At 43.7% G+C, this 27,915-nt stretch overlaps 1 protein-coding gene across 1 annotated transcript; it reads left to right on the top strand.

Moving 5' to 3' along the window:
- The first annotated feature begins 471 nt into the window (after positions 1-471).
- On the top strand, positions 472-27,915 carry SRP68 (signal recognition particle 68). Its single transcript, XM_036900285.2, has 16 exons — positions 472-658; positions 2,190-2,256; positions 3,546-3,659; positions 5,424-5,619; positions 6,167-6,249; positions 6,521-6,630; positions 6,950-7,032; positions 7,943-8,083; positions 16,805-16,903; positions 19,001-19,065; positions 21,950-22,106; positions 22,784-22,878; positions 23,885-24,014; positions 26,068-26,143; positions 26,592-26,644; positions 27,086-27,915. The coding sequence occupies exons 1-16, from the start codon at positions 493-495 to the stop codon at positions 27,311-27,313; spliced, it is 1,863 nt and encodes a 620-aa protein (XP_036756180.1). The 5' UTR covers positions 472-492; the 3' UTR covers positions 27,314-27,915.

The raw sequence follows: 27,915 nt of genomic DNA, 5'->3' as shown, positions 1-27,915 counted from the left end.
CTTCTTCGGGCGCTGCTTGCTGACCCCACAGCGCTTCCTTTCTCAGGGTTGGTTCCCTCAGGCCGGGTGCTCCGTCCCGGTAGCGTGGGAACCCCACCTCCCGAGTCCCCCAGGAGGCAGACTCCCCGAAACGCAAGGCCCTTAGCCAACCGCCCCGCACTCTGTGGTCGGAACGTGAGCCGAGTCCCCAGTGCGGGAGCTGGGGGTCCATGTCCGGTCCCCCGCCCTTGGGCACAAGGTGGGACTGCCCCCGAGAAGACCTCGGCGGCAGTGGTCCCCCCGCGCCCGAGGGCTCCCGGCCCGCCACCACTCGGGACCGGGAGTCCCAGCGCTCGCGCGGGAGCGCGCCAACGGGTGGCCGCGGCCTGCGGGCAGGGCTGTGGGCGGCGGGGTCCACCGCTATCCCGGAAGGCCGTCCCGCGGGTCCCGCTCTCTTCCGCCGCGGCCGTCCCGCCTCCTCTATCCCGTCCTGCTCTGCGGCGCAGGGGCAAGATGGCTGCCGAGAAGCAGGTTCCTGGCGGCGGCGGCGGTGGCGGCGGCAGCGGGGGTAGCGGAGGCGGCGGACGCGGGGCAGGCGGAGAGGAGAATAAGGAAAACGAACGGCCTTCAGCCGGATCGAAGGCAAACAAAGAATTCGGGGATAGCCTGAGTTTGGAGAGTATCCTGGAGTAATCGGGCCTAACTCGCCATGACTACGTGTCGATCGGGCGGACCGGGGGCGGGAGAGGCGGCGGGTGCCTGCAGGTCCTGGGCAGGAGAGGCCGAGGGTGGCAGTTCCTCTTACTTTTTGGCACTCAGAATTACAGGGTCTGTATTTCGGCATGCCTTTTCTCGCATCTCCTTCACCCTTCAGGCAGGGGGACGTCCTTTTCTTTCAGGCGGCACGGGGGTAACTGGGCAGATTTCTGTACTTGCCCGGTTGGAGGGCTGGTGACGGGGATGACACTCTGACCACCCCGGTGAGCTCCTGCCTGGGCACCCCGAGCCGCTGAACGGGAGAGAAGAAACTGCAATCCCGACGTTTTGACTTAATACTTTTGTCTGACAGCCGTCGGAGAATGGGTAGTAAAAATTACAGTTTGATGCTCTGAAAGTGGAGGCAAAGTTTGCTCCAAAGAAAAGCTTGCGACCCATTTTGGATATAAGTCATCGTAGCTTGTTAACATGACTTGTATACCTTTCTTAATGGGTCTGTGCATTTTACCTCCTTGAGAATTCAAATAAGCTGGAGTTCAGATAATCGGTTTCCAGTTTTGTCAAGAATATCTCGAGTGCTTACGACGCTAGTTTGTGGCTCTTTGAAATAAAGAACATGGAGAAAATGTACTTCTGATATAACACATTTAACTTGACATCTGAATGCAGTTAAGTTTTGGAGCTTTACTTTTCAAACTGGTGGTATAATTCCAAACAGATGTTAGAATGCCTTGATTTTACTGCAAACTTTGTATCTCCTTGTTCCTTTTTAGTTACTGAAATAGTTCTTTCAGTGTTCAGTATTTTTAAATACATGTGTGGAAAAACACTAAGGAAACTTTAAAAGAAAAACTGTAGGTAAAGCTCTTTGGATTCCTAAATCTTCGTACATAATCTTAAAATATTTTGCGATTCTTAAAAAAAAGTTTGCTCAGGCCTTTTTCTTTTACAAGAAAAACTTTATTAATATTTTTAGGCAAACTGTGGCCTAGTTTGATAGGCATGTGCTAACCAAAGGCTTGTGCAGCATCACAGCTGTTAAGGAAAGTAAAATTTGGCACACATAGGAGGTTATGCAAAGAGCAGAGTAGTACACGTAAGTCATTTATAACCTGAACCTGTTTGAATGAGTAAAATACTGGGTCCAGGTGTAAAACAGTGGGAACCACTCCAGTTATACTCAGCATTAAGAATCCAGCAACTTCATTTAAGCTGTTGGGTTTTAGTAACCCTCCGTGGTTCATAACGCCCTCCTGTTTTAGTTTGAAAGTAGTAACAGTTCAGGGCTTTGGCTTTTCTGCACCTTTAGAAAAGCCCGTCCTATGACAAGGTGGCTATTGAAAATGGTGGCAAGAGATTTCACTAGTTAATGAACCAAGTATTTGGGAAATGCTTAGTGTGCTGTGGGTTGATACAAATACAGTCTAAAGAGGACATGTACTGATTTATTTGGATTCTTGCCATTGTAAGTTTTTCCTTAATCTTGACTCTAGTTCTTCAGATTATTAAGGAATCCCAGCAGCAGCATGGTTTACGGCATGGGGATTTCCAGAGGTACAGGTTAGTAACATGTATGAGATGTATGGAGGTCACCGTGGAATTTTCAAACTCAGTTTGCTTTCACTGATATCCTACCGACTCATAAATCAGAAAGTGTACCTAGAAAGTCTAGCTCTGAATTTATATTGAATCCTCAGAAGGTACTTAATATTTAATTTTAAGGTTTATAGTGAATAAAAGGAGCCAATCTTTTTATCCATTTTGCCTCACAATATTTCAGATACACTGGAAGCTTCTGCTGAAAATAACAGGCAGTTATAGTGATCACCATATTGTAGAGTCTCTGTTAAATGCAATGCCTTCCACATTTTAAACATATAAGGGAAATTTCTGTTATATCATTAAAATTATCGGTAAATTTTATAACAGTCTTCAAGTTGGGGTATAAATTTAACATGACTCTTAAAATTAGAATAGATGCCTAATGTATAATACAGTTCAGTATTTTGAAAGCAGAAATATCCAGCTATTTCTATAATGTAAATATAGGCTTTGACTACCTAAATTTTTAAAGGTACTATCCAAAATACTCTGTATCTCAGATTCTGAGGAATCAGCCATGTGGTGAAGGGTCAGCAGTGCTGGGGCAGAGTGAGCAAGGTGGAGAGTGGTTGGAGTGATTTTTTAAAATCTAGGCCTTAGAAGGTGCCAGAATGTGTAGGGCCCTGTGGGCCAGGGAAACTCATTTAGGTGTTAATCTAGGGGTGGTGGGAAGCCACAAGAGAGTTTTAAATAAGAAACTATTATGATGTGATTTTTTTTTTAATTATTAAGGAGATTTTCAAAGCAAGTGTAGAGATGATAGTACAGCAACCCCACCACTCAAGTTATTATACCTATCAACTTTCTGCCCTTTTTGGGTCAACTGTTCCCTCTCCTTTCTTTAAAAACATTAAAGTTTTTTTTACAATTTCATTGAAGTATAATTTATATACAGAAAAGAGTACAAAAAATAGTGAGTTTTTCACAACCTATAACCAGCTCCCAGATTAAAAGACAATACTCCCAGCATCCCAGAAGTCCCCCTTTTGCTCCTAATCATAAACCTTTTTTCCCCAAAAGGTCACTGCAGTCACGATTTCTTCTACCTTAGATTAGGTTTGAAATGTGTCCTCTGTAATACCAGTCATACTGCCCAGCATGTTTCATTTCAATAAATGTTTTCAAGATGTTGTGTGGTTTCTATAGTAACCATAAGTAGAATGCCTTAAACCTTTGACCTTATAGAATTTACTTTTTGAAAGTATTGCCAGGTTGGCTGAACAATTTTTGCTTGTGGTTTCTCACAGGGGCTACTGTTCCCGTAGACAAAGACGTCTCCGGAAAACACTCAACTTCAAGATGGGGAACAGACACAAATTCACAGGGAAGAAAATAACTGAAGATCTTCTGACTGATAACAGGTATTGACTGCTCAGTGCTAGGTGTGAAATATTCCTTGTTGATAGATTTATTGAACAATTACGATGTGCCAGACATTGTGCCAAACTCTTTAATTATGTCTTGTGATTCTTTTAGCAACTCTGTGGAATGGGCCTTTTTCTGTTCCTCTGTTATAAGATGAGGAAACTGAGGCTGCAAGAGGTTCAGTAACTTGTTCAAGAACTATGGTGGGATGCTAAATGTTAAAGTCAGTGATTAGAATCTAATCAGTTATTAGGTAAGATTTCTAGAATACAAATTTCCATGTCTAAGTGCCTACTTAAATCAGTATATCTCAAGTGAAATATGGCTATGTAAATTATTACAGAAGAGTTCTGTATTTCAGTGCCAATTGCACTCATTAATATTTGCTGAAAGATGAATCTGTCAACCAACATGTGCTAAAGGTCTCCAGGTCAGTTCCTCAAAGTTTGGCTGTAAGCGAAATTGTTTCTTCTGTCACCTGTTTTTATAAATAAAGTTTCATTGGAACACAGCCAAACCACTCATTTAGGTATTGTTTAGAACTGCTTTTGTGCAGCAATAGCAGAGTAGCTGTGAAGACCACATAGCCTACAAAACCTAAAATATTTACTATTGGGCCCTTTACAAAAAAATGTTTGTCGTCCCCCGGCTAGCCTGTAGCCAGGACTGACCAGACACTATATTGGGTAGCATAGTTCCTAAACCTCATTGACTATGATCTCGTCAATAGACGTTGGTGAAGTACAAAACAGGAGCTCTATAAAAGCAAAATTGCCATATTGTGTGTCATTTACTCTCAAGAATTCTAAAGTCTTAGAAGGGAACAGCTAGCTTGTGGGTTCTTGATTGAGAAGCTAGGAAACCTGCATGGAGGAGACTGGACCTTAAAGGATTAGTGAGAGGAAAAAACGTTCTATGCCAGGGAAAAGAGCATGCCATGGTTTCTGAATGCACCCTCGGAACTGTAATGCTGTGGACAATTGTTAACTGCTTCTCAGGCACCAAAGAGTTTGGGAGCTTGGTGTATGGAGACATAGTCAGAAAACTAGAGCATAGAGACTGTGTTGGGCTATAGTGGGGTGTATGATTAAATCTGATGAGCTCAAGTTAGGAAGAGTCTCTTAGGATGACAAGATCCTTTACTTTGGAGAGACAAGATAAAGCTGACATTTAAGGAAGATCAAGGCAGTAATTTAAAGAAAGATTCACCAAAATAGTAATAAAGAGGCTAACTTATTTAGGCCTTAGAAGGTGCCAGGCTCTGGTCTAACTGTGTTAACATGTATCACTACATGGGACAGTGAGGCACAGCAAGGTAGTACTTGGCCCAGAGTCACAGCACTGAGATTCCAACCGAGACTCTAGAGGCGCCTTCTTAACTACTTCAATATATTGCCTCTTAAGGACTTGGATTCTAACTGGGTTGGGATGAAGGAGGTGTTGATTCAAAGATGAGGCCAGGTTGTGTGCCTGGGCTACCTCTGTTTGCTAAAATTTGGGAGGGGCAAGCCTGGGTTTACTGAATTTGAGGTAGCAGCAGACGTTTCGGTGAGACAGCTGGTAGGTGGTTAGAAGCCTGACGTGGAGCCTGAGTCTGAATCTGAGATGCTGATCTGGGGGTTGTGGTTGACGCCATGAGAAGAGCAGTTCTGAGGAGGAAAGCCACAGAGAGTGTAGGAAAAAGATAGTCCCTCAGAGAATATCTGAGTCTGATGCTCCTGGCCTTTAGCATTTAGTCTCCTGTGCTCTCTCTGATGTAGATACTTGCTTCTGGTTCTGATGGATGCTGAAAGAGCCTGGAGCTATGCCATGCAGCTCAAACAGGAAGCCAACACTGAACCCCGAAAACGTTTTCACTTGTTGTCTCGCCTGCGCAAAGCTGTGAAGCATGCCGAGGACCTGGAATGCTTGTGCGAGAGCAATCGCGTGGATGCCAAGACCAAGCTAGAGGCTCAGGTTAGCGTCCTAAAATCAGCTTTGCTCTGTTGTGGCCATTAGAGACGTCACATGACTTTACAGTTAACTAGAACAGAGCTGCTTATGTTACATATTGAGAGGAGAGGATAAAACCTGATTTTGCTTTTTCAAGGTGAAGTTAGCATCTGTTGTTTTTGAGCTCTTGGTTTTTAGTAATTAGCTCTAACTTTCAAAGAAAACTTATGCTTCTTTTGATTTGAAGATGGAAAACTTGAATCTTAGATTTGGGAAAGTTCATAAAATAAGAATTTTTTTGCAAGTTTATATTCATCTTCTGATACTTACATTATCATCCCAGAAGCTGGTTGTTAAATCAAATGAAGAAAACAACTTTCCTTAATTTTGCACTTCTCTCCTGAGAAGTAATGAATCAAAACAGATGATCTCATTGTACTAGTGAAATAAGGTTTTCTTTTTTAAAATCAATACATTCTTGACATCAAAGCTCATAGCAAGTAGAGGCGATGGAGCTGTAACATTGGTCCGTGGGTGGTGAGGCAGTTCCTCTTTTCCTGTCCCCTTCCAGGCTTACACGGCTTACCTCTCAGGAATGCTGCGTTTTGAACATCAGGAATGGAAAGCCGCCATTGAGGCTTTTAACAAGTGCAAGTAAGTCCTCCAGTCCAAAGGCTGTGACCAGTTTTGACTATACATAGATGCAAACTGCAGGTTGGTTAGTGATTGTTTCTGTGAAAGTTAGTACAGTTTTTTTCTTCCTTTTAGAAATGTTGATTATTCCTTCATCCTTAGAACATGCCAGTTCTGGCAGTCGATAGAAGGGCCTCAACATGCCGTGTTTTGTTTATTGCCAGTGTGTTCCTTAGGAGTTTATCTTCTTAAAATAAGGCTGCTGTGGAACCTGATGTTTCTTTCCTCACAGAACAATCTATGAGAAGCTAGCCAGCGCTTTCACCGAGGAGCAGGCTGTGCTGTACAACCAGCGCGTGGAAGAGATCTCGCCCAACATTCGCTACTGTGCCTATAACATTGGTGAGCAGGGACTGGGTTGAGTATTGACCAGTGGCTTGGTGGTAGCTCATCTTAGGTGGCCTAGGGAATGTATTTGGCTTTCTCCCCTTTCCCTTGCATCCATCCATAGCATGAGTTTTGGCTGGTGGGAAAAGTACAACTGTCAGTGTCAGCCCTGCTCAAAGTCACAGAAAGCAGTTAATTCCTTTGCTTCCGTTTCTATCTTCCCCCTTCTGTGCTCCCCAGGAGCTTTGTGAGGACTCACTGAAAGGTGCTTGGTTCTCAGGAGAAGAGACCAGACCCTTGGGTTTTCCACTCAGTCTCTCCCTCTCTTCCTCAGGGGACCAGTCAGCTATCAGTGAACTCATGCAGATGAGATTGAGATCTGGCGGCACCGAGGGTCTCCTGGCTGAAAAATTGGAGGTAATCTTGTATATATATTTTTGTGAAAAGTCTTTGATTTGAAAAAGTCCAGAGAAAGAAGTAATTCATAATCCTGTCACTCCATATATGAATTGCTAATGTATGCATATTTATATCTATACCTATTTTTTAAGAAAAGCTTTCATTTAATATTTTTAAGTATTCAGCTTTTTACCTCATTACATTTATTTTCTAAGCAAGTAATTGATACAGGTTCATAGAAAAAGTAGGAAATTGAAAAGATGGGGAAAAAGTAAAATCACATGGGTTACCACCTAGAGATAACCACTATTAATAATGTTGTGAATATCTTTCAGACTTTCATATGTGTGGAGAAAAGAGGCACATGTTTTAAAAACAGGATCTCAGGATACACTGTTTAGTGATGTGCTTTTTAAATATGTTACATGAATTCTTTCCACTTCAGTAAATGTATTTCTATACCATGTCTTTTGATGGCCATTGTACTCCGCTGTACTGAAGTTTATTTGCCCACTTCATTATTATTGATGGTGTAAGTGGTAAATAGTATTCCAGTGAATATCTATTCCCCAGTTCTTGTACACATCTTTAGTTACTTCCTTCGGATCAATTCCTAAAAGTAGAATTGAATGTTTTGGAAGCTTTGGATATGTACTGACAAATATCTTTCAGTTAGGCTTCTACTAATTTACACTTCGCAGTGTATGCAGATACGCTCTTCTCCTTACACCCTTACTGAAGCTTAGTGTTGCTTTTCTTAGCCTTCTATTACATCCTTTTAACATTTGAGTTTCTGTAAGCTAAAATATATGGTACCAAGGAGGAATTTACAAATTTGAATGTACTCTATAAGGCAGTATATTAATTAGGTGGAGACACTTAATAGTTTCCACAGTTAAAGGTTTAACTTTGTAAAACTGCTTTCCAGGCACTGATCACTCAGACTCGAGCCAAACAGGCAGCTACCATGAGTGAGGTGGAATGGAGAGGCAGAACGGTGCCCGTGAAGATCGACAAAGTGAGAATCTTTTTGTTGGGACTGGCTGATAATGAGGCAGCCATTGCCCAGGTAAGGTGGAAGTTCTGTTCTCTCTTCTGTATGTGTCTGAAGGTTGTCACTACGTGTTGAAGATGTAGCATTTTGTTGGTGTTCATTTCTCACAAAACAAAAATTTATTTTAATGCTATGTGAGATTTGGTAACAGTTTCAAGATGCCCTCTTGAATAAAATTATTTTAAATGCTGATTCTATAGAGGAATTATGTTTAGAGGGCAAAGAAGTTGACAGTGATGGTTATTAACATAAAAATGGGAGCAATGAGTAGCTGGCGTAGGGGCCACTGTTCAGCCGGCAGGTGGTGCAGAAGCTTAGCTGTTTGGTCCCTCGTGTCTGACCTCTGTCCTGGCCCTAGTCATAAAGGAGCCAGCTCTTTGTTCCTGGGCTGTTTAAGGGAAGCCTAACTAAACCAGAATATCTTGTTTTATGTGCTGTATGTGTGTAATGTGCATGCAAAGCTGTGCCTCTTGATGCTGCCTGCTGAGGTCATGTTACCTGTTTGTGGTTGAGAACATCAAATGAGTTCCTGAAGATGAGAAGTCGTGGGGATCTTGGTTTGTACAAAATAGACAGTGTTTAAGGCACTTTTTAGAGCTCTTCCTTCACATGAGGTGAAGGAGCATCTTAAAAAAAGAGCCCAGGCTGCTGAGGATGTCTGCAGCCTCACCGGGGACCAGTAATATTTCCTGAGACTTCACCGTAAGCTCTTGCACCCTGAATAGTTTGTATATAGGGGTGCTTTTTTAGGGGCTGGTGAGTTGTTTTAAGCATCCAAACTTCTCCAGTGACTTGTTCTGAAATAGCTACTTTGGGTTGGGGGCAGCTTTCAGCAACTGAGGAATTTCTTTGTGCTCCGTCTGTGTTGCGTGTTGTCCCTCTCCCTTCCCTTTTATTTGCTTAAGGGACAGCAGACTAAAACAATATCAGGAAGTTACTTTTTTTTTCTTTAAACTAAAAAGCTGAGAAGCTTTTTTGAGAACATTTCATTGACACTTTTGTATGGCGGAATCTCTTAGGGCTGGGGCTCTGGTACCAACCACTTAGATTATGCAATTGGGTTCTTTCCTTTCTGAGTGATGTGCACTGGAAGAAAAACCTGCCCTCAGCGACAGTGGGGCAGGAGTTCTGGCTAGAATAGGTTTGGGAAGCCCATGAGGGCAAACTAAATGGGGACTCCTTAGGAATGGGGCCACAGAGCTAGAGCAGATAAAGGACAAGAAAAATTAATGTTTATTAAGTAATTCAGTGTATTTGCTTTTAGTCTTTTTCACATTCATAAGACATGTTAGGTATTTTTTTACATGTTGTGATACACTGAAATCTGATTTTGTATCCTATTTTTATTAACATGTTATAAGGATTTTTCACATTCTTGCAAATCATCCACAACATTTTTTAAATGCTTGGTAGTCACCTGAACGTAGAGTGATCAGAGGTAGGTGATGATCCCCTTTAATGTCCCCTGCTTAATGCTTTAAAGTTTTGATCTTTTTAACCCTGTGGGGTGAGTGATACTCCCATGTCACAGATGGGAAAACTGGTCTCAGAGAGACTTTAACTTGACCACAGCCATATATCCGATAGAAGGGGATGCTTGCATTTAACACCATGTCCTTTTGATGCCAAAGCTCATGTTCCTTGAACTTTTCCACATACATGATAGAGTCATTGGAAGGGCTACTAACAGGATTGTTTTATTTTACTTTGGTGCATTTCTAAATGTCACTTAACTGAGTACACTAGCAGAAACCTGGTCTTCTGGTAAAGACTGAATAAGCAGAACCTTAACAAAAACAAACAGTCCTTGGCAGGGAAATCATCTGCAATTCAGTAGGTTAATTGGGGGAGCGGACTTTCCATATGGAAGGAGAAGGTATGGGGGTGTTTTATCTGAATTTATCTTCCCCTTGCTTTTTTACACATAATTAGAGAATAAAAATCTGTATGGGGGAGGTGTTCTTGTCTTATTTGTAAAAAAAAAGTAATCTAGTTTGGGCTGATTAGACCAGGTGAAAACACCTTACAACTGCACATGAAACCATTGCTTTTAAAATTGAAGATCACTTCAGTCATGCAATGACTAATTGAGCTTTGTGCACATTTTTAGAAGCATTCCTCTCAAGCTTGAGTTTTATGAGCGTTGAAGGGTTGACTTCTGGATCTCTAGGTCATAGCCACCCCTTCCAAAGCAGTTCAGGGTCGGTCGAGATTTTGATCATCTTGGCAAAAAAAAGCAGTGACGTTATTCCAACCTTGAATACATAAAAAAGAAAAAAATGTGGGCATACCTTGTTTATTGTGCTTCACTTTATCGCACTTTGCAGGTACTGGTTTTTTCACAAATCGAAGGTTTGCAGCAATGCTGCATTAATCAAGTCTGTTGGTGCCATTTTCCAACAGCGTTTGCTGACTTTGTGTCACATTTTGGTAATTCTCGCAGTATTTCAAACCTTTTCATTACTATATTTATGGTGGTCTGTGATCAGTGATTATATGACTTGCTGAAAGTTCAGATGATGGTTAGCATTTTTTAGCTCTAAAGTATTTGTTAAAGAGTGTACTTTTTTTTTTAGACATAATGGTTTTCAGTGTAGCTTTTATGTGCACTGGGAAACCAAAAAATTCATTCGACTTTCCCTGTTGAGATACTTGCTTTATTGCAGTGGCCTGTAAGCAAACCTGCAGTTATCCCGGAGGTGTGCCTGTTCTCAGAGCTCGTTATCTCAGCACAGCTGCTGCTAGGTCTGCATTCCTGCCTCATCTTCAGTGTTCATGTTTATGTAGTTCAATGTACTCTATTTAATATCCATTTTTAACATACATAGATAGTGGCAGGTGTACTTTTTAAAGTGCTGTTTAATCCGAGCACATCTCTTACTGGATATTTGCATTGTGTATGGCTTTTAAGCACTATAAGCAGTGATGTAGTGAATCTTTGTCTAGATGGATTTTTCCATATTTTGGATTATTGGTGTATAATAAATTGCCTAAAATGAGAATACCACATAAATTCTAAAACGCATATTCAACTTCTTTTCTGATTAAGTAAACTTACTTAAATCAAGAATTTTAGATCTTAATTTACCAAAGAAGATGTTTATTTTAAAGCTTTGGTTTATTAAGTACCTGCCCAAAAAACTGAAGTGGAAAGATAACAAAAGAATCTCAATGTATTTGATAGTTTGGGTTTTTTCCTCACGTGCCATGTTTTATTATGGTATTTAAGGTCCTTAAGAAGAAAACCATCCTTCAGTAAATAGGTCTTTGCAGTAATACAAAAGCTCAATAATGAAGGTGATGAATTTGTGTGATGTAACATTTTCTAAAGATCTCCACCAACATCCATTTAAGCCCATTATCCTCTTGTCTTACTCAACATTACTTCAGTTATTAGATTTAAATGTACAAGTGCTTTTGCACACAAGAGTCCGAACCGTTCCCGTTGGACATGTTTTATGCAGATCCATGGAGGCTTGGTCGGTCCAAGATTTCACGTTGGGGTCAATCAGCATCAGTAGCCACGGTTTCCTGCCCCAGCTGGTGCGGGCCTTCGCTGCTCAGTGCAGGTGCGCCCCAGTCCGATAAAAGTGGGCCATTAGGAGACCTAACGAAGGCTTCTCTGTACCTGTGAAGACTGTGATGGACAGTGCACTTGGAATACCGGGTGGGCTTCAACTCCTGTTCCACAGGACACCGTGGAGTGTTTGGGGGATACATGAGACCAGAGTTGGAAGAGCACATGAGGCCAGCTGAAATCTTCCAATTTGGAAAGATACAGGCTGAAGGGGGAAGACTATTTGAGCCCTATTAATGTAGTGAATTATGTTGATTAATTTTCAGTGTTAAACAACCTTGCATATCAGGGATAACCCCACTTGGGTAAGGTATGTTGCACTTTTTGCTTATTGCTGGATTTGATTTGTTAATACTTTAAGAATTTTGCATCTGTTTTCATGAGAAATAGTGGCCTATGATTTTCTTTTCTTGTAATGTTTTTCTTCACAGTTTCTATCAGTTATGCATGCCTGATAAAATAAATTTGGAGATGTTTCCTCCTCTGTTGTCTGAAAGAGTTTGTGTAATATCAGTATCTTGTTTCCCTAAGTGTTGATTATAATTCACCAGCGAAACCATTGGGCCTGGAGTTTTCTTCATGGAAATGTTTTTTTTTATTTCTTTTTGCTTGTTTAAAACAAATATAATTCCTTTATGAGTTTAAGGACTATTCAGATTCCCTATTTCATCTGTGCCAGTTTGGATGAGTTTTGCTTTTAAAAAGAATTTATTAATTTCATGTAAATCGTTGAATTTATTGACATAAAGTCTATAATATTCCCTAACCATTTTAATGTTTGTAGGAGTTGTAGTGTTACCTCCCATTTAGTGCCTGGTTAATTTGCTAGTTTTGGTGAATACAATTATCTCTGGTTTTTAAGGATCTTACAAATCATTAGGGTCATCTCTGAGTATCAGAGACCTTTAAGTAATGTGCTAGATCAAACAAAACATGAATTAATCTCCAGAAATCCCAGTAAGGTTTTAACGTTAAAAACAGTTAAGTCCTAATGTTCTATATTACCAATGTCCTATGTATACCAAATCAAACCAGTGAGTAAAATACTTTTTTAAGTACAGTGTCAGGGTTAGTTAAATGCTTAGATGTCAGGTCTAGCATGAGCTGATTAAATATCTACTGAATTGAACGAATCATGATTTATTAAATATGGGAAACACCCTTTGGCCATGTGAAGTTAATCCCAAGAAGAACCCTTGGTGCCACTGTCAGATTATTTGGCTGGGGATGACTTGGGCCTTACCCACCTTGCCAGTTCTCATTATTGTGTCACGTTGTTCTCTGCCCTGGAAACCAAGAGCTGTTCCTTAGATACAGGGCTCTGAGTTTCAGCATTCCCTAACTTTGCTGGTATTGGTACTGGCCACCCTTTAGGAACTGGCAGCCCTAGCTGATAGCTTGCTGGTAGAGTTTTTATGATGTTTAAATACTAAAACAGTTTACCGAAAGGCACAGAAGGAAGAAATAATTCAGGGAGATAAAATATCAGCCTGAGTGTGTGTGGGGGGCACGGGGAGGGCTGTGCAACACAGAGAAGACAAGTAGTGATTTTACAGCATCTCACTACGCTGATGGACAGTGACTGTGAAGGGGCATGTGGGGGGGACTTGGTGAAGGGGGGAGCCTAGTAATCATAATGTTCTTCATGTAATTGTAGATTAATGATACCAAAAAATAAAATAAAATAAATAAATTTTAGCCTGAAAAGACTGGAGTGGAGAATTATTCCACAGCCAGAATCCAGTTGTAAAATCCAAAGTCTCTTTAGCCAAGCTTTACAGCTTCACTTCCTTAATACCGTCTTACTTTATAATTTATCTCTGCTTTGCTTTATTAATACTTGATCACACCCAAATTGTTACTGGTGGTTGCACTTTGAGGGTGTTGTTAGGCAGCTCTTTTGGTGGGGGGCATGTTTACAATATCTCCAGGTTTGATGATTCTTATCCTTAAGTTATGGTTACTATTTTAATATTTGAGTGGAAGAAAGACCATTTATCCTTCTCTCTTTAAAAAATCTGTTCATAAGTGAGGTTTGCATCCTCCTTTACTGGATTTCTGTATGTTTTTTCCTAGACCTCAGTGGACAGGGTGGGTCTTGGTTCCCATCCCAAGACTGGGTTCTTTTTGGGTGTGGTGGAGAATGTAGTCAGACTCGCTTTGTCTGTCTCTTAGTCACAGCACCACCTTCCAGCAATTTTTGTAGACATGAAAACAATTTGGGAACTCTGTTTTTCATAGCACGGGGTCTCTATCTCATGACACAGGGCAGCTTGTTTTCCTCTGTACAGTCAGCCCTGAGACATGGCTTGAGGCTTGGAAAAGCACATGCTGGGTGTTTGAGGTTTTATAAAAAGTGTTATTTATTTATTCATTAATTCATTCATTAGGACTAATGAGTACTGTATTACTTCTTGGCTTAAGATTGCTGTGTTTCATAGGAACTAGGCACTCCTGGGGAAAGTCCAGGCAGACCACAGATTCGTGTACAGGGAGCAAGGCACTGTGTTGAGGAGCGTGCTCTCACTGGTTCAGGGCAGACTTGGGAGTCTGTGTAGAGATGTAAGGAATCGTGCCCCCGCACACAGAGACGCGCTTCTTGTTCCGTTGTCCTTTCAGGATTATCTTATCTTCCGTGACAGGCTTAGAGAATAAGAATAAACCTATAGAATAATAGGTTTATAGAGAATCTGAAATATGTCTCAGGCCTCCTGTGTGGAGGCATTTTGCCTGGCCCAGGGGGAGGCATGGCAAGTGCTGTTCCAGAGTGGCCTCTGAGCCACTGTGCGGTGTGGGCGTCGTAAGAAAACACAACTGGCTGAAGTTCTCTCTTCCAAAGATGAACTTATTCCTTCACTGTGATTGAAGGCTTATGTCAAATTCCCAGTGGAACTTAGAATTTTGTGGAAGCAGTGGGAAAGTGTGCTATGTTCAGCACCTTGATGCAGAGGTTTCCTTATTCAAAGGGAACAAAGTTAACACATGGCAGTAAGGAGGTCTTAGCATTTCAGCATCGTTTTTATTTTTTATTTGAGCCATACCCTCCCTCCAGAAAAGGAAACATCCTGTATAGCTGGTAAAACGAAGTCTACTCTTCTCTTTGTTACACACCCTTTGCCCTAAACGCTGAACCCCACCCATCTCCAAAACGGTGTTGGTGGCATATTTGCTGGACTGCATGGTATCAAAACTGACGCAGGAGCTCATTCTGCCTTCTGATGTCTGACTGTGTGTGTGTGTGTGTGTGTGTGTGTGTGTGTGTGTGTGCGCGCGCGCGTGTGCGTGTGCTTGGTGCCAAGTCTCCTCACATCTTCGTCCAGCTAACTGTTATACAGCCATGCCATTCCACAGGATTTGTTCTTTAAAAAGTTTGGCCAGTGAGTTTGATTGAATGACTATAAATAATCTTACTAACTTGAGATGCTTAACAGTGTTTTGTGTGAAGTGTGCTTCTCTAGAGGTGCACTGTCCAGGACAGAAGCCAGGGAAACACATGGCTACTTAAATTTAAATTAATTAAAACTTGAAGTACTCAGTAGCCATACGTAGCTACTGACTACTGCATTGGCCAGGGCAAGTATAGAGTGTGTTCATCAGGCGGAAAGTCCTGCTGGACAGCCCTGCTCTGGGCTTTGGTGAGTTCACAGTAGCCATGTCTGCCCTCACAGATTTACAGAATGACTGCCCCTCATGTGTTCCAAGTTTGTGAACAACAGGAAAGTCAAGCAACTTTTAAGTAGAAAAGTATGTTTGATTTATACTGGGTAATTTACAAGGAAGATTTTTTTTCTCAGTGGAAACGAGAGAAAACATAAGAGTTCTTAAGAGAAGAAAGGGTTTGCTTTTGGGCTTTCTTAGAGGTCAGTTGAATGTGAGATCAGATTGGGTGTTAGTTGCCGTGTAAAGTCAAATATAGTAATGGAATGTTGATGTTTTCATGTCACAGTGGGTCTGCCAGTAACACAAGTTCATCTCCTTTCTGTCTTTCGTTCATTCCCACCTGCTCAGTCAGATTCTTTAGAATGATAATGTAGTGTGACAGGTATTCAGTTAATGAATCACTTTTTCCCTTATCCCGGCGGCTAGCAGAGGGGTGACGCCCTGTAGTTGTGCAGAGACTGTTGACTGCTTTCAGCCTTGCCCATCCTAAAAATGTCCTCAACAGGGTCCTATGGAATATCTGAGAACAGATTTTCTGTGGTGAAAAGAACTCTTATGCTATCTAGGAGGAATGTATTTTTGATTGGGTATTTATTAATAATGTTTCTCACTTGCTTGGGTGATAAAGAAATCTAGTATCTCCAAGTCTGAATACAGTAGGGTTCAAGACAGTTTGTTCCAGAGGGAAAAAGGAAAAGAAACTTGCGGTGTGCTGTGCTTCATTCAGTGTGAGGGAGCAGTGCTCCAAATCCGACCTGTAGAGCCCTTTTAGGGATGCCAGATGCAGGTCCTGAGCAGAGAGAAGTGTTGGAGTCAAGTCGTGGAAAATTCTCAGACAGGAAAAAATTTAAAGCATATGTTGCCTGGAAGGTAGTTTTAGATCAGTTATACAGATACTTTTTCAGTATGTTCAATTTTTATGTACACTTGACCCTTGAACAGGGTGGGAGTGGGTAGGGGCACTGACTTCCCACATAGTCAAAAAATCTGTTTAACTTTTGACTCCCACAGAACTTAAATACTAATGGCCTACTGTTGACTGGAGGCCTTACAGGTAACATAAATAGCCAATTAACACATATCTTGTATATTAGATGTGTTATATACTGTATTCTTAAAGTAAACCAGAGAAAAGAAAATGAGTTTTCAAATTGTCACAAATCTTGAAAAAATTTTTCCCATATATTTTTTGTTTTTTGAAAAAGATACCATGTATAAGTGGACCCATGTAGTTCAAATCCATGTCGTTTAAGGGTCAACTGTGTGTATATGTATAAATATATGTATATATGTATATAAGTTCCACTTCCATATGAATAAGGAATAAGACTATAAGAAAAAACATATATGGAGGAGAATCATAACAATTGAAATGGTCTCTGATGTGGGGGGGATTTGGGTTGGATGCGTGTGTTCGTATGTAATGGGGGCATCAAAGCACCGTGTGTCCTGCGGCTTACTCAACAGGAAATCTTTTAACTGCATTCTGCCTTGTTCAGGCTGAAAGCGAAGAAACCAAGGAGCGTCTGTTTGAATCCATGCTCAGCGAGTGTCGGGACGCCGTCCAGGCTGTTCGGGAAGAGCTGAAGCCGGATCAGGTGGGACTGCTGCTGCTCACTGGCTCCTGCTGTGGGGCTGGGGTGCCCCTCGGTGTGTGTGTCTTGTCCTCAGGTGGGGTCCCGGGGGTGTGCGTGCACTGACTCTTAGCCACTGGTTTTTTTAGATGTGGTGACTGGCCAGCAAACAACAAAAGCCTCTGGACTCTATCAGGTTGAGAAATTTTCTCTCTGTCCTGTTCCTCCTGATGTTTCATATATTACTTTTAAGCCTTTGGTCTCAAATTCATATCTTTAAGTGGACTTTTCTGGAGCCCCTTTTTCCTAATAATGTCACTGTGACTTGGGCATCTAGGCAGAAAACCTCAGAGCCATTTTGGTTTCTTTCTTCCCTGTCACCAAAAGCCCTGCTTATTCTCCCTCTGTAATTTCTCTCTGCGTGGCCGTCCACCTGTGTCTGACTAGACGTTTATCTGTGCCTGGACTGCTGCAAAGGTCTCACGATGGTTTTTCTTATGTTGGTCTTGGTTCAGTTCTCCAGGCTGTTCTTGCCAGAAGCACCAGTCGAATCTTTCTGGATCCCATCTCACTGTCTAATGAAAAGCCCAGTGATTCCCCTAGGTCTAGAGCCCTGGTCTCCCCAACTTTTATAACACACCCTCTAAGTAGAATTGAGCACATACCTTTGCTGTTTATTTGTAAGTTATATACCTTACTTTTTAACTGATTTGTACTACATAAAATGCATTAAAATAAAATTTTTAGAAATGAGATAAATATAAATAGAAGTTCCAATTTTCTTCTTACACTTACACTTTTTGGGTTGTGTGTGCCCCCCTTTAGAGGCCACTGGTCTAGCAGGTACGCTTCGGACTCCCTGAGCCTCTGGACGTGTGGCCCCGCCCCGCTGGCTTCCAGCATTGCGTTGCTGCTTCTCTGAGGCTGCCTGGGCTGCTGCATCACCACCTCCTGAACGCGCCTCTCCGCCGCAGTGATCCCGCTCCCTCCTCACACCTGGCTTAGCCTGCCTTTCCCTTTTCACCTTTCCAAACCCCGCCTGTTTTTCAAGGTCCAGCTCAGAGCTCACCTTTAGAAACCTGCCTACACCATCCTAGCCCACAAAAATCTCTCCCATTTCTGATACTTGCAGCTGTAATTTTTGTTTGATAATCAATCAAGAATTGCCTTTTGACATTTTGTGTATTATTTGATACTTACTTTTTTGTTGTGTTTTCAAGACTGTGTCTTAAAAGCAACTTTTTTTTTAGTATCTGCCACAGTACCTCGAGTATAAAGTGTTCTATAAGTATTTGTTAAGCTGTAGTCACTGTTTTCTTTTCCCATCAGACTGCCTTTGTATAGTACACTACCCTTTACCACTTATTCAGGTACATGCGAGGCCCAGACCGCCCCACCCACCTGGAATGCACAGCTGCTGCAGGAATGTCTCCCGATTGAAGGGAATATGCTGATACCAAGGTGTATTAGCTCCTGGTTGCTGCTTTAGCATTACCTCAAAGTTAGGGGCTTAAAACAACATAAACTAAACATACAGTTCTGGGGTTGGAAGTCTGAAATGGGTTCGTAGGGTTGCGTTCCTTTGGGAAGCCCCAAGAGGAGACTCCACTGCCAGTACTCCAGAGGATGCATTTTCCGGCTTCTAGAGGCTCCTGCATTTCTTGCCCCATGGCCCCTTCCTCCATCTTCCCAGCCAGCAGCAGAGCACCTTCCCATCTCTCTGACCTCGGCTTCAATCCCTGCGTCTTTCTTGTATCACTGACCTGACAGCCCAAGGGGGGTTGAACATGGGTCTAAGACACAGACCCCAAAGTGGAGCCATGGACTGTAGAATGTCTGGTGTTGATGCATTGGGCCTGGACACTGGAGCAGTGGACAGGAAGCCTTACTGGCCATGATTCTGAATTCACTTACTCATGTCATTTTCCCATGCCAGTGGCAGCTGAGTGGCCCCTTTGTTCTAGAATATGCCAGGTGGATCTTTGATATTTGAGGACCCCCAACCTACTAGAGTCTGTGCCTTATGTTTAGGGCACTTTGGGGACCACACCATTCAATGAGGTGGTCAGAGCCAGGGACAGAATCCGCTGTTTTATCCTTTACCTCTTTCACTTTCTGCAGAAACAGAGAGATTGCACCCTTGAAGGGGAGTCAGGGAAGGTATCAAATCTTCAATACCTACACAGGTAAGGGTTGTGACGTTTTTACTTTTTTAACATTGTGAAATATATTATTGAAACAACAGAGTATATATAATGTTTATGTTCATTTAATACATAATTTAATATATAATAGGAGGTATACGTGTTATCATATGAGTATATATACTGCATTTATATACTATGCTACTATATGTGTAATTTAAGACTGTGCACAGCCTAAGAACTAGAATATAGCCAGTAGCCTGGAAGCTCCCAGAGCCCCCCCCCAGACTGATCCCCGCTCTCTCCCAGAGCTGGCCACTCCCCTTCCCGTGCCAAGCTCCTAAGTTTATTCTCCTCTGTGTTCTGAATGTTCTACATTGTCCCTTTCACGTTAAGTTCAGCTTAACTCAAATTTCATTCCACTGGAGTTGGGCTTGAGTGAGGTAAGGATCCACTTCACCTTCTTCCGTGAGGATGGTGGTGGTTCCCGCAGCTTCCTGGCTGCCCATCCTTTCCCCGCAGATGGGCAGTGCCAGCTCTGTCAGGCGTTCCGCCCGTTTTCCCCTTGCTGCTCCTTCTCTGGACTCTTCTGCTCCCCTGGTTTATTTGTCTGTACTTAGACCGCTACGGTGATTCGTTGTGACTTGATACAAGTCCTGGTATCTGCTAGAGCAAGTTACCCCACCAGGTTTTTTCTCAGGCGTGGCTTCACTGTTTCTGTCCCTTTGCTCTTTCGTATACATTTTAAATCACCTTGTCAAGTTTAATTTTTTTTTTAAGATGGATCGTTTTGTTTCACAGAAGAAAGGAAGGAAGAGTGACATTTTTGGAACTTCATGGGGAAAATTAAATTACTTGGGAAAACTGCACTTCTTCAGATTCTCTTCCCCATGTGACCTTGAAATTTTCATTTCTTAGTAACTTTTCAGTAAACCTGACAATATTTTCAACCATTCCCCTGCCCCCTCACATTTTTATAAAAACAAACCACAAAAACACCTTTCCTTAGCTTAATCTCCACTCTTAACGGAATTGGCTATTACCTGAATGTCGGATTCACTGCCAGATGACTCGGATGCACGAATACCCAGCAAGAGCGGCCCTTGGGGGGCCTGTGTTTCCACAGCCCCATTAGAAAGATGAGGCGCCAGGAGCCGAAGGACCGTGTTTATAGCTAACCACCGCGAAGAGGCAGAGTCAGGAGTTGCTCCAACCCTCTAACCATGAAAAGGCCCTGAGAACTTCAGCAAGACCGAGGAGCCTTTCCAATTGGGCAGCCGCCCTGCCCTCGGGTCTGCTCTCCCACCTTCGGGTCTGGCTCACAGATTTCCATTGGGACCCGGATGCCAGCTCGGGGGGAAATCTGGGTCAGGAATCAGGTTGCTTTTGTATTAAATAAAACTTTGTAAGATGTTTCTAGATTCCTATATCACCCTATGAATAACAGTTACTTTGTGTTGAGAGAGTGATTTTTCTGTAGTCCTTTAAGAAAATCCATCTCACGACCTTCTCTCTCTCATTTCTCAGAAGCAGACACCTACTTTTTTCAAATTTTTTTGGCATTTACCTCCAACTCTTTAAATGCTGTGTATGTTTCTCTGTCTTGATCTTTGGGTCTCGGCATTTCTCCCCGCTTTGCTCTGCAGCCTCCCCCATCGGCCCGGCCCCCACGCTTCAGCTCGGCTCTTCCCGGCCCCCATCTATTACAGGTGTTCTTCTTTCTTATAGTATTTTAATTTCTAAGGGCTTTTTATGTTCTTTGAATATTATTTTTAAATATAGTGTCTCATACTCATTTCACAGCCACAAAGTCTTCCCTTATCTTATGGATTTGTCAGTAATAGTTTTCCTAATTAGTTAATAATGACATTTTCTTCCTGCAAGGTCTGGTTCTTTCAAGTTGCTTTTCTTCCCCCTCAGTTTTGGCCCCTTCTGTCTCGTTAGATGTTTGCCTTAAATGTTGGTGATCCTTATTCATCCACTCCCATTAGAAACTGTGGCTTATCTGGTGGCAGTGCTGCATACAGTGGGGCTCGCCAGCTGTGGTCTTCACTGTAGGTGTTCCTGCTCAGCCCTTCCACTGAGGACCCCCCTCCAGAAACTTGAAGGGTTTTTTTTCTGGGCTGATCAGAATACACCAGGCTGCTCTTGTCCTGGAAGCTGAGTAGAAGGTCAGGAGGTCAGCACACAGAATGTGACAGTCTTGTAATCCCTGTGTTTGTTACGGAGTCCCTGACCTCAGTTGGGCCTGTATCCCCGTGTCCAGGCTGTACCTTCTCCCAGGGATGCCTCCAGCCTTCTGCCAGAGTAGGGCAGGGATCTAGAAGCCTAAATGCTTCTTAAGTGGACTTTTAAATAGTTACCATGTTTTTATCCCCAGATATTAAAGGGACTTTCCAGGTGGTACAGTTGAGATAATTAGGCATCATACATGGTCTCTGGTATATGTGTGTGTTTAGTACACATGACCATCCAGAGAGACTGTCTCTCAGTGTTTTCTGAGAAGAGAAGGCCGTCAGACAGATAGGAGCAGCTGCTGTGCAGGCAGCCTGTCCAAGTAGTTACTAGGTCTGTACCTATAGCAGGCACTTGACCGGTCCTTGTTCCAGGGACTTGGCATCCGTGGATCATCTTACGGACTAGCAGCGTCCTCTGAAATGAATAGCTCTGTGTCTCTTAAGAAAAGAAACAGACCATATAATTCAAGCTAAAAGCAGATTTTGTCATAAGGTCTCATATTGGTCCCCTGCAGATTTCCCACCGAACAATAGCCAGAGTTGAGGCCCCTTGAGCTTGAGGCCCAGGCCAAATGACATGCCGTCACTCCCACGCGTCCCCTAGGTCAGTCCCAACTTGTGGCCCAGTGCTCTTTGCAGAACATCAGCTTCCCTGAGCATAATCTGAGCTGCCATGTGGTACATTCCAGCTACCTGACTCACATCAAGCTGTCAACGGCAATCAAGCGTAATGAGAACATGGCAAAAGGGCTGCAGAAGGCACTGCTGCAGCAGCAGCCAGAAGATGACAGCAAGCGCTCCCCGCGGCCCCAGGACTTGATCCGGCTCTATGACATCATTCTACAGGTGACCCTTGAGGACTGGGAAAGCAGGGCCCCATCCTTCACATGTGTTGGCCGCAAAATGACTTAGCTTTGCATGGTGAAAGGGTCATGACAGCCAGGAGCTGTTGGTGTCTTGGTAAAAGACAGAGTCCTTGTTCCTGTACCATGCCGCCATCTGTGAGCTCCAATACTCAGATGTGTCGATGTGTGTGAGACTAGTAAACCCACTGGTATTCACTGAGCATGTCACCTGTGTAAGATGCTCTCCCACATGCTGTGGAGTATCCTGAGACCTGAGCCACACTGTCTTGGTCCACTGGGAGTTTGTCAGCGAGTGAGATTGTGAGACACACGCACCCTGCATAGATGTCAGGGTGTGTCTGTATGGATGTCAGATGAATGGGCCTCTCTGAAACAAAAGTTCAGAGTCAGAGACTCCCCTCTAGCTGGGATGGTCCAAGAAGTCAGTGAAGGAGGTGAGGTGTGAGCTGAGTCGTAAAAGGCAAGTAGGCTTTCAGTATCAGACAGGAATGGAGGGAACACCAGGTGTGGCTGCTGCCAGGTCATTCCTCAAAGACTGCTTGTTATTTCAAACCAGGCTGTTTGTTTTCACCCTTGTCTGTTCTTACAAGGTCTTCTGTAAAAAATTCAACCTGAGACCTCCTCTCCATGAGTTTTCTTATTATATCTGTTGTGCAGAATCTGGTGGAATTGCTCCAACTTCCTGGCTTAGAGGAGGACAAAGCCTTCCAGAAAGAGATAGGCCTCAAGACCCTGGTGTACAAGGCTTACAGGTAAGGTCCATAGGGTGGACAGAGTTTTCCTTTGCTGCCCAGTGGTTCTCTAAGCCTTGGGAGCATGTCCCGTGGCCTGGAAGATTAAGTTGTTGGCTGTGGGGGCACCTTGCCCATGACCAGAGAAGAGTCAGCCTAGCATGTTCAGGGGAAATCTCTACTACAGGTTGAGGCTGGGAGTTCCCAGTGTACTGCGTTTGCTCTTCAGAGATGCTGGGGGAGCAGGGGAGCTGGAGCGCACACATTAAATGTCTTCTCCCTCTTTGCTCAGTGGAAAAGCAGCAAGTGTTGGAAAAGGTGTTAGCAGAGCCAAAGTGGAACCTGAACTGCATTGAGAGAGAGCTAATCCTCTTAGTTTTTAAATGAATCATATCACTTGTAACTTGGAAGTGGGCTGTGTAGCAAGATGGGGACATAGAATGGCAAAGCAGAGCCATGTGTAAGGCAGGTGTAATCGCCCTTCCTGTGCTGCCTCGCGCCCCAGTGCGCTGACTCTCAGGGGCTCCACCTGCGCTCACATTGCCCCTCCTCCTGGCTCCTGCAGACCCTCCATCCTGTCCAGCCAGCAGCCTGTGGGCTCTGTAGTTTCTATTAGAAAGAGGTTTCTTAGATTTGGTTTTTGAAAAAGAGATGAGCAGAGGCAAACGACTGACTTGATATGTGGGTGGTGATAGGTGGGCTTTATATTTGAGCCAGTTGACATTTCTCCTTCCTGCCTGTCCTTGGCTTCCACCAGCACCTTTTGGGAACTGCCTCCTTGCTGAGTCAGCCGGTAAGTAAAAGACAGTGGGTCAGCGCTGGACCTATGCTGTTATCTCCAAACGCGGGAGGAGTCTGCAGGTTAGCCTGGCAAACCTGGTTGTTCAGTGTCCAGGTCCCCCATGCAGTGATCCCAAGGTTAAGTGACCTGTTTCCAAATTTAAAATTTAGCCTAAAGTGCAAGGAAAGCCTCGATCCCAGGTAACTGTTGCTGTAGGACGCTTTGGCTCTTCTTCCTCCCCATCAGGTGCTTTTTCATTGCTCAGTCCTACGTGTTGGTGAAGAAGTGGAGCGAAGCCCTTGTTCTATATGACAGAGTCCTGAAATATGCAAATGAAGTGAATTCTGATGCTGGAGCCTTCAAGAACAGCCTAAAGGTGAGTCGCTTACCTTGTTTCCAAAGCCAGAGAAGTTGCACAGGAAGGCTCTGTATAACTCCAAGGGGCTGCAGCTCCTCAGACTGGCCCTGCCCGGGCAGCTAGGGATGTGGCACATCCCTGAGTGCTTGGGAGCTGCAGGCTGTGTACAGGCCTGAAGCGGGTTTAGGTTCTACGAGGGAAAGCCATTCCTCTGGTTAACGTGAACCTGGAGTAAGCCCTTAGATTCAGTGACGTTTTGGAATCACCTAGGAAGATTTTTAAAAGATGGATGTCTGGGTCCCACCCCCAGAGATTCTGCTTCTAATTGGTATGGGGTCTGGGGCCGGCACTGGGGTGTTTTTAAGCCCCTCAGCGGTTCTGATAATGCACAGGTGCAGGACCACTGATGAAGCCTTCCCACACGGAGTGTACCTGGACCAGCAGCAGCATTTGGGAGACTACTAGCTGTGCAGACTCTCAGGCCCCACCCCAGGCAGTTGGGGTATGCCTCAGGGCTTACCTGCTGATCTGGTTGGGCTTGCTGTATGGACTTTAAGCCCGTCTCCTGCTGCAGTGGTGAGGGCACGAGGCACTGGCTGGCCCAAGGAATCCGTGCACATTTTACAAGCAGAGACTATTGAGGAAAGCGTGCAAAGGTTGCTGTGATTAACAGTCACAAGCCAGCAAGTGCGAGCTGCTGCTCCGAGAGCTCTTGTCGTTTGTGGGACCAGCGCTAGGTTGGACTGAAGTGGACATCTGGTTTCTGCTTTCAGTGAGCTTGTGGTTTCATCACAGCCACAAGGCTTATGTGGAGCCCATCTAAAACACAAAAGAAGAAAGAGGTCCTTGAGCAAGGCAGAGCAATAGGAAGTAGAGGGTCGGGTGACCAGTGTGGCATCTTCACGGTGGGGCAGATGGTCTGTCGGGAGAGAAGAAAGGCATTTTACACGTGCCCACCTACCCTAGTGCACCAGACGGTTGTCGTGGGGGAGTATCAGGGAATTAGAGGTGTGAGGAATTCAGCAGTGTCCAGACCTTATCAGATCATCCTGAATTTTGTCAAGTGAGAGATAGGCCAGAGAATGGCATTGCCCTCTTAGAAGCGGTGGAACGTGGCGGGTAAGGAGGGCATAGGCCCCAGAGCCAGAGAGCCTGGTTCTGAGTCCCGCTAGTTTTGCAGCCACTGACTGGGCATGTTGTTTGGCCTCTTTGTTCTTCAAGGTCTTCTCGTCTGTTAGATGGGAGGACAGATGACCTCAGGATTATTATGAAGATGGAAATAACAATTATAGAAACTACTCGGCACATGCCTGGGTCATAATGCATTTAGCACATGATGAATATATTTACTAATATTATCATTACTGTCTCCAGGCATATTGCTTAAGCCATGGCATAGCTTTTCCCATTTGAAACAGGCTAGTGTTTTGTTTTTTTAATAGGGAGAATTGTTTTTTAAAAAAAAGATCCTATGTGTTTTGTTGCCCTTGTCTAGCTTGGATTAATACTTAGTCTATAGGCACAGACCTGATCATCTACACTTGCCCTCTTACAGCATTAAATTATGCCTTCTATCTTTATCTTGCATCTATCTACCACTTCAGCATTTTATTTAAAAAAAAAATAAGGGAAAAATGTGGGATTCACATATAAATCAAGTATAAAAATCAAATGAATAATCATATCTGACTTGATTGTTTATAGTTCATGATGTGTGATCAAAACCGAAAGTTTCTGTGATATGACTGCCCTTGCACTGTTCACCATGTAAGAACTTATTCACCACCGTGTAAGAACTTGTTCGTTATGCTTCAGAAGATTGGAGACTGTTGAGAGTTAGGCTTGAGGTTGATTAATGATTATGCATTGAGTCCCCTATACAGAATTTTACTGTTGTTAACAACCATTTGATCAATAAATACTAGAGATGCCCTCTCAAAAAAAAAAAAAATTAAGGCTTAAAAAAAAAAAGATCCTATGAAAATACCAGTGGAATCACTTCAGTCAGGTTAGTTTGGTGTGCTTCTGTGACCTGCCCCAGCTCTTGACACAGCTTTCTGAATCATTACAGGACCTGCCTGACGTGCAAGAGCTCATCACACAAGTGAGGTCGGAAAAATGCTCCCTGCAGGCGGCAGCAATTCTGGGTGAGCCCCTGCCTGCTCCTTTATTTCCAGGTCCCCCCTCCCCTGCTCTTCCTCTTCCCTCCTTCCCCCTGCAATGTTTTAAAATTGCAAGGGGTTTTTTGGGTTCATCTGTAAGATGTTTATTTTTCCCTGCCATTACTTCTGCCATATGAAGGCATCTCACTGTGTAGAAGAACTGAGAGAAAGGCTGCTATCTTGCCCTTCTCCCTAAAGTATCTTCCATGCAGCAGCTTGCTTCACTCGGCTGACCGCACTGGCTCTGGTGTACATCATCTCTTTATCTGCATTACTTCTCAGCAGAGTTTGGGCCCAGGAGGGAGGGAGCTAACATCCCCGCACATTAGCCACCCTTGCTCCTGGGAGTTAGAGCCCATATGTGTAACAGATGTCATTCGTGACAATAGTGTGTCAAGTCCCTGTTCTTACTTATTCCCTGTGAAACTTTCAGATGCAAGTGACTCCCACCAAACAGAGACTTCCTCCCAAGTCAAGGACAATAAGGTAAGTCTGGGCTGTAGCTTTTGAGGAAGAAAGAGTAGGACCCATAACTCACTAGGAATGTGTGCACATTAGTAGAACAGAGGACCCTTAACTTATAAGGAAACACCCTACTTCCCTGCCTTTTATTCAAACACCTGAAGGCTGCCCGTATGAGGTTTGTCAGGAGTCATCTCGATGCTCCCAAATTAAATCAGAAACCTGTTGCTGTGCAGAGCAGCACCCCAGGCTAGGAGCTCTGGTACGGACATCTGTGTGGCCCAGTCCAAGCCCACCCCTCTCTGTCCCTCTCTAGGTTTCAGTATAAAATGGAGACATGACAGCACCTCTTCATAGGAGATTTATGGGGATCAAGAGAGACAGCACATGTAGGCTCAGCACTTAGTGTTCCACTGATGGTCTGTGATTAACACCTGGGTTCCTTCCTTTTGATTTAACTTCCAGCCTCTGGTTGAACGGTTTGAAACATTCTGCCTGGACCCATCCCTCGTCACCAAGCAAGCCAGCCTGGTCCACTTCCCACCAGGATTCCAGCCCATCCCGTGCAAGCCTTTGTTCTTTGACTTGGCCCTCAACCACGTGGCTTTCCCACCCCTTGAGGACAAGTTGGAGCAGAAGGCCAAGAGTGGCCTCACTGGATACATCAAGGGCATCTTTGGATTCAGGAGCTAACCAGGCTCTTCCTTGGGGGCAGGGGGAGATCTGACTCTTAATCTGTATCATGAGAAAACCCAGCAAGTTCCATGATACTAAACACAGGTCTGCATTGGCCCAGCGTGGGAGTGTAACATCCTCAGGCCTGTGTCCCTGCGTCTTGTGTGTCTGTGCACTTACCTTCTCAACCAGTGTGCTAGAAGGGCACCCTGTCATCTTTGGGTAGATATGTTTGGGATCCCTCTGTCTGTACCCCCTGGGGGAGGGGCCGCTGCCTTCTGGTCTGTGTGAGCCGTGATTGGTTACCTTTGGTCAGTAATGTGTTCAGGAGGCTCCACCCCAGACACAGATGGGAGCTCAGAACTTTGTATCCTGTTCCTTGAGTACATGGTTTTTAAATGAACTCATCCTTGCTTTGAGCATCCAGAATTCCTTGAGGAGTTTGTGCGTGACTGGGAAACACTGGAAGCGCCACCCCAGAATTGCAGTCAGCCTTACTCCCCTTCACCTCCAAGTGAAAGTCACATTTCAGAACAAGCAAAGATCTCTATTTTTAGAAGAAATATGTTGACTCAAAAATGATGAAAACAAATCTTATATTAAAAGGCAAAGATGCTGGA

The sequence above is a fragment of the Manis pentadactyla genome, chromosome 4, assembly GCF_030020395.1.
Source record: "Manis pentadactyla isolate mManPen7 chromosome 4, mManPen7.hap1, whole genome shotgun sequence".
NCBI classification, from domain to species: domain Eukaryota; kingdom Metazoa; phylum Chordata; class Mammalia; order Pholidota; family Manidae; genus Manis; species Manis pentadactyla.
The sequence above is the reverse complement of the archived record's forward strand: the minus strand, read 5'-3'. Positions and strand labels throughout refer to the sequence as shown.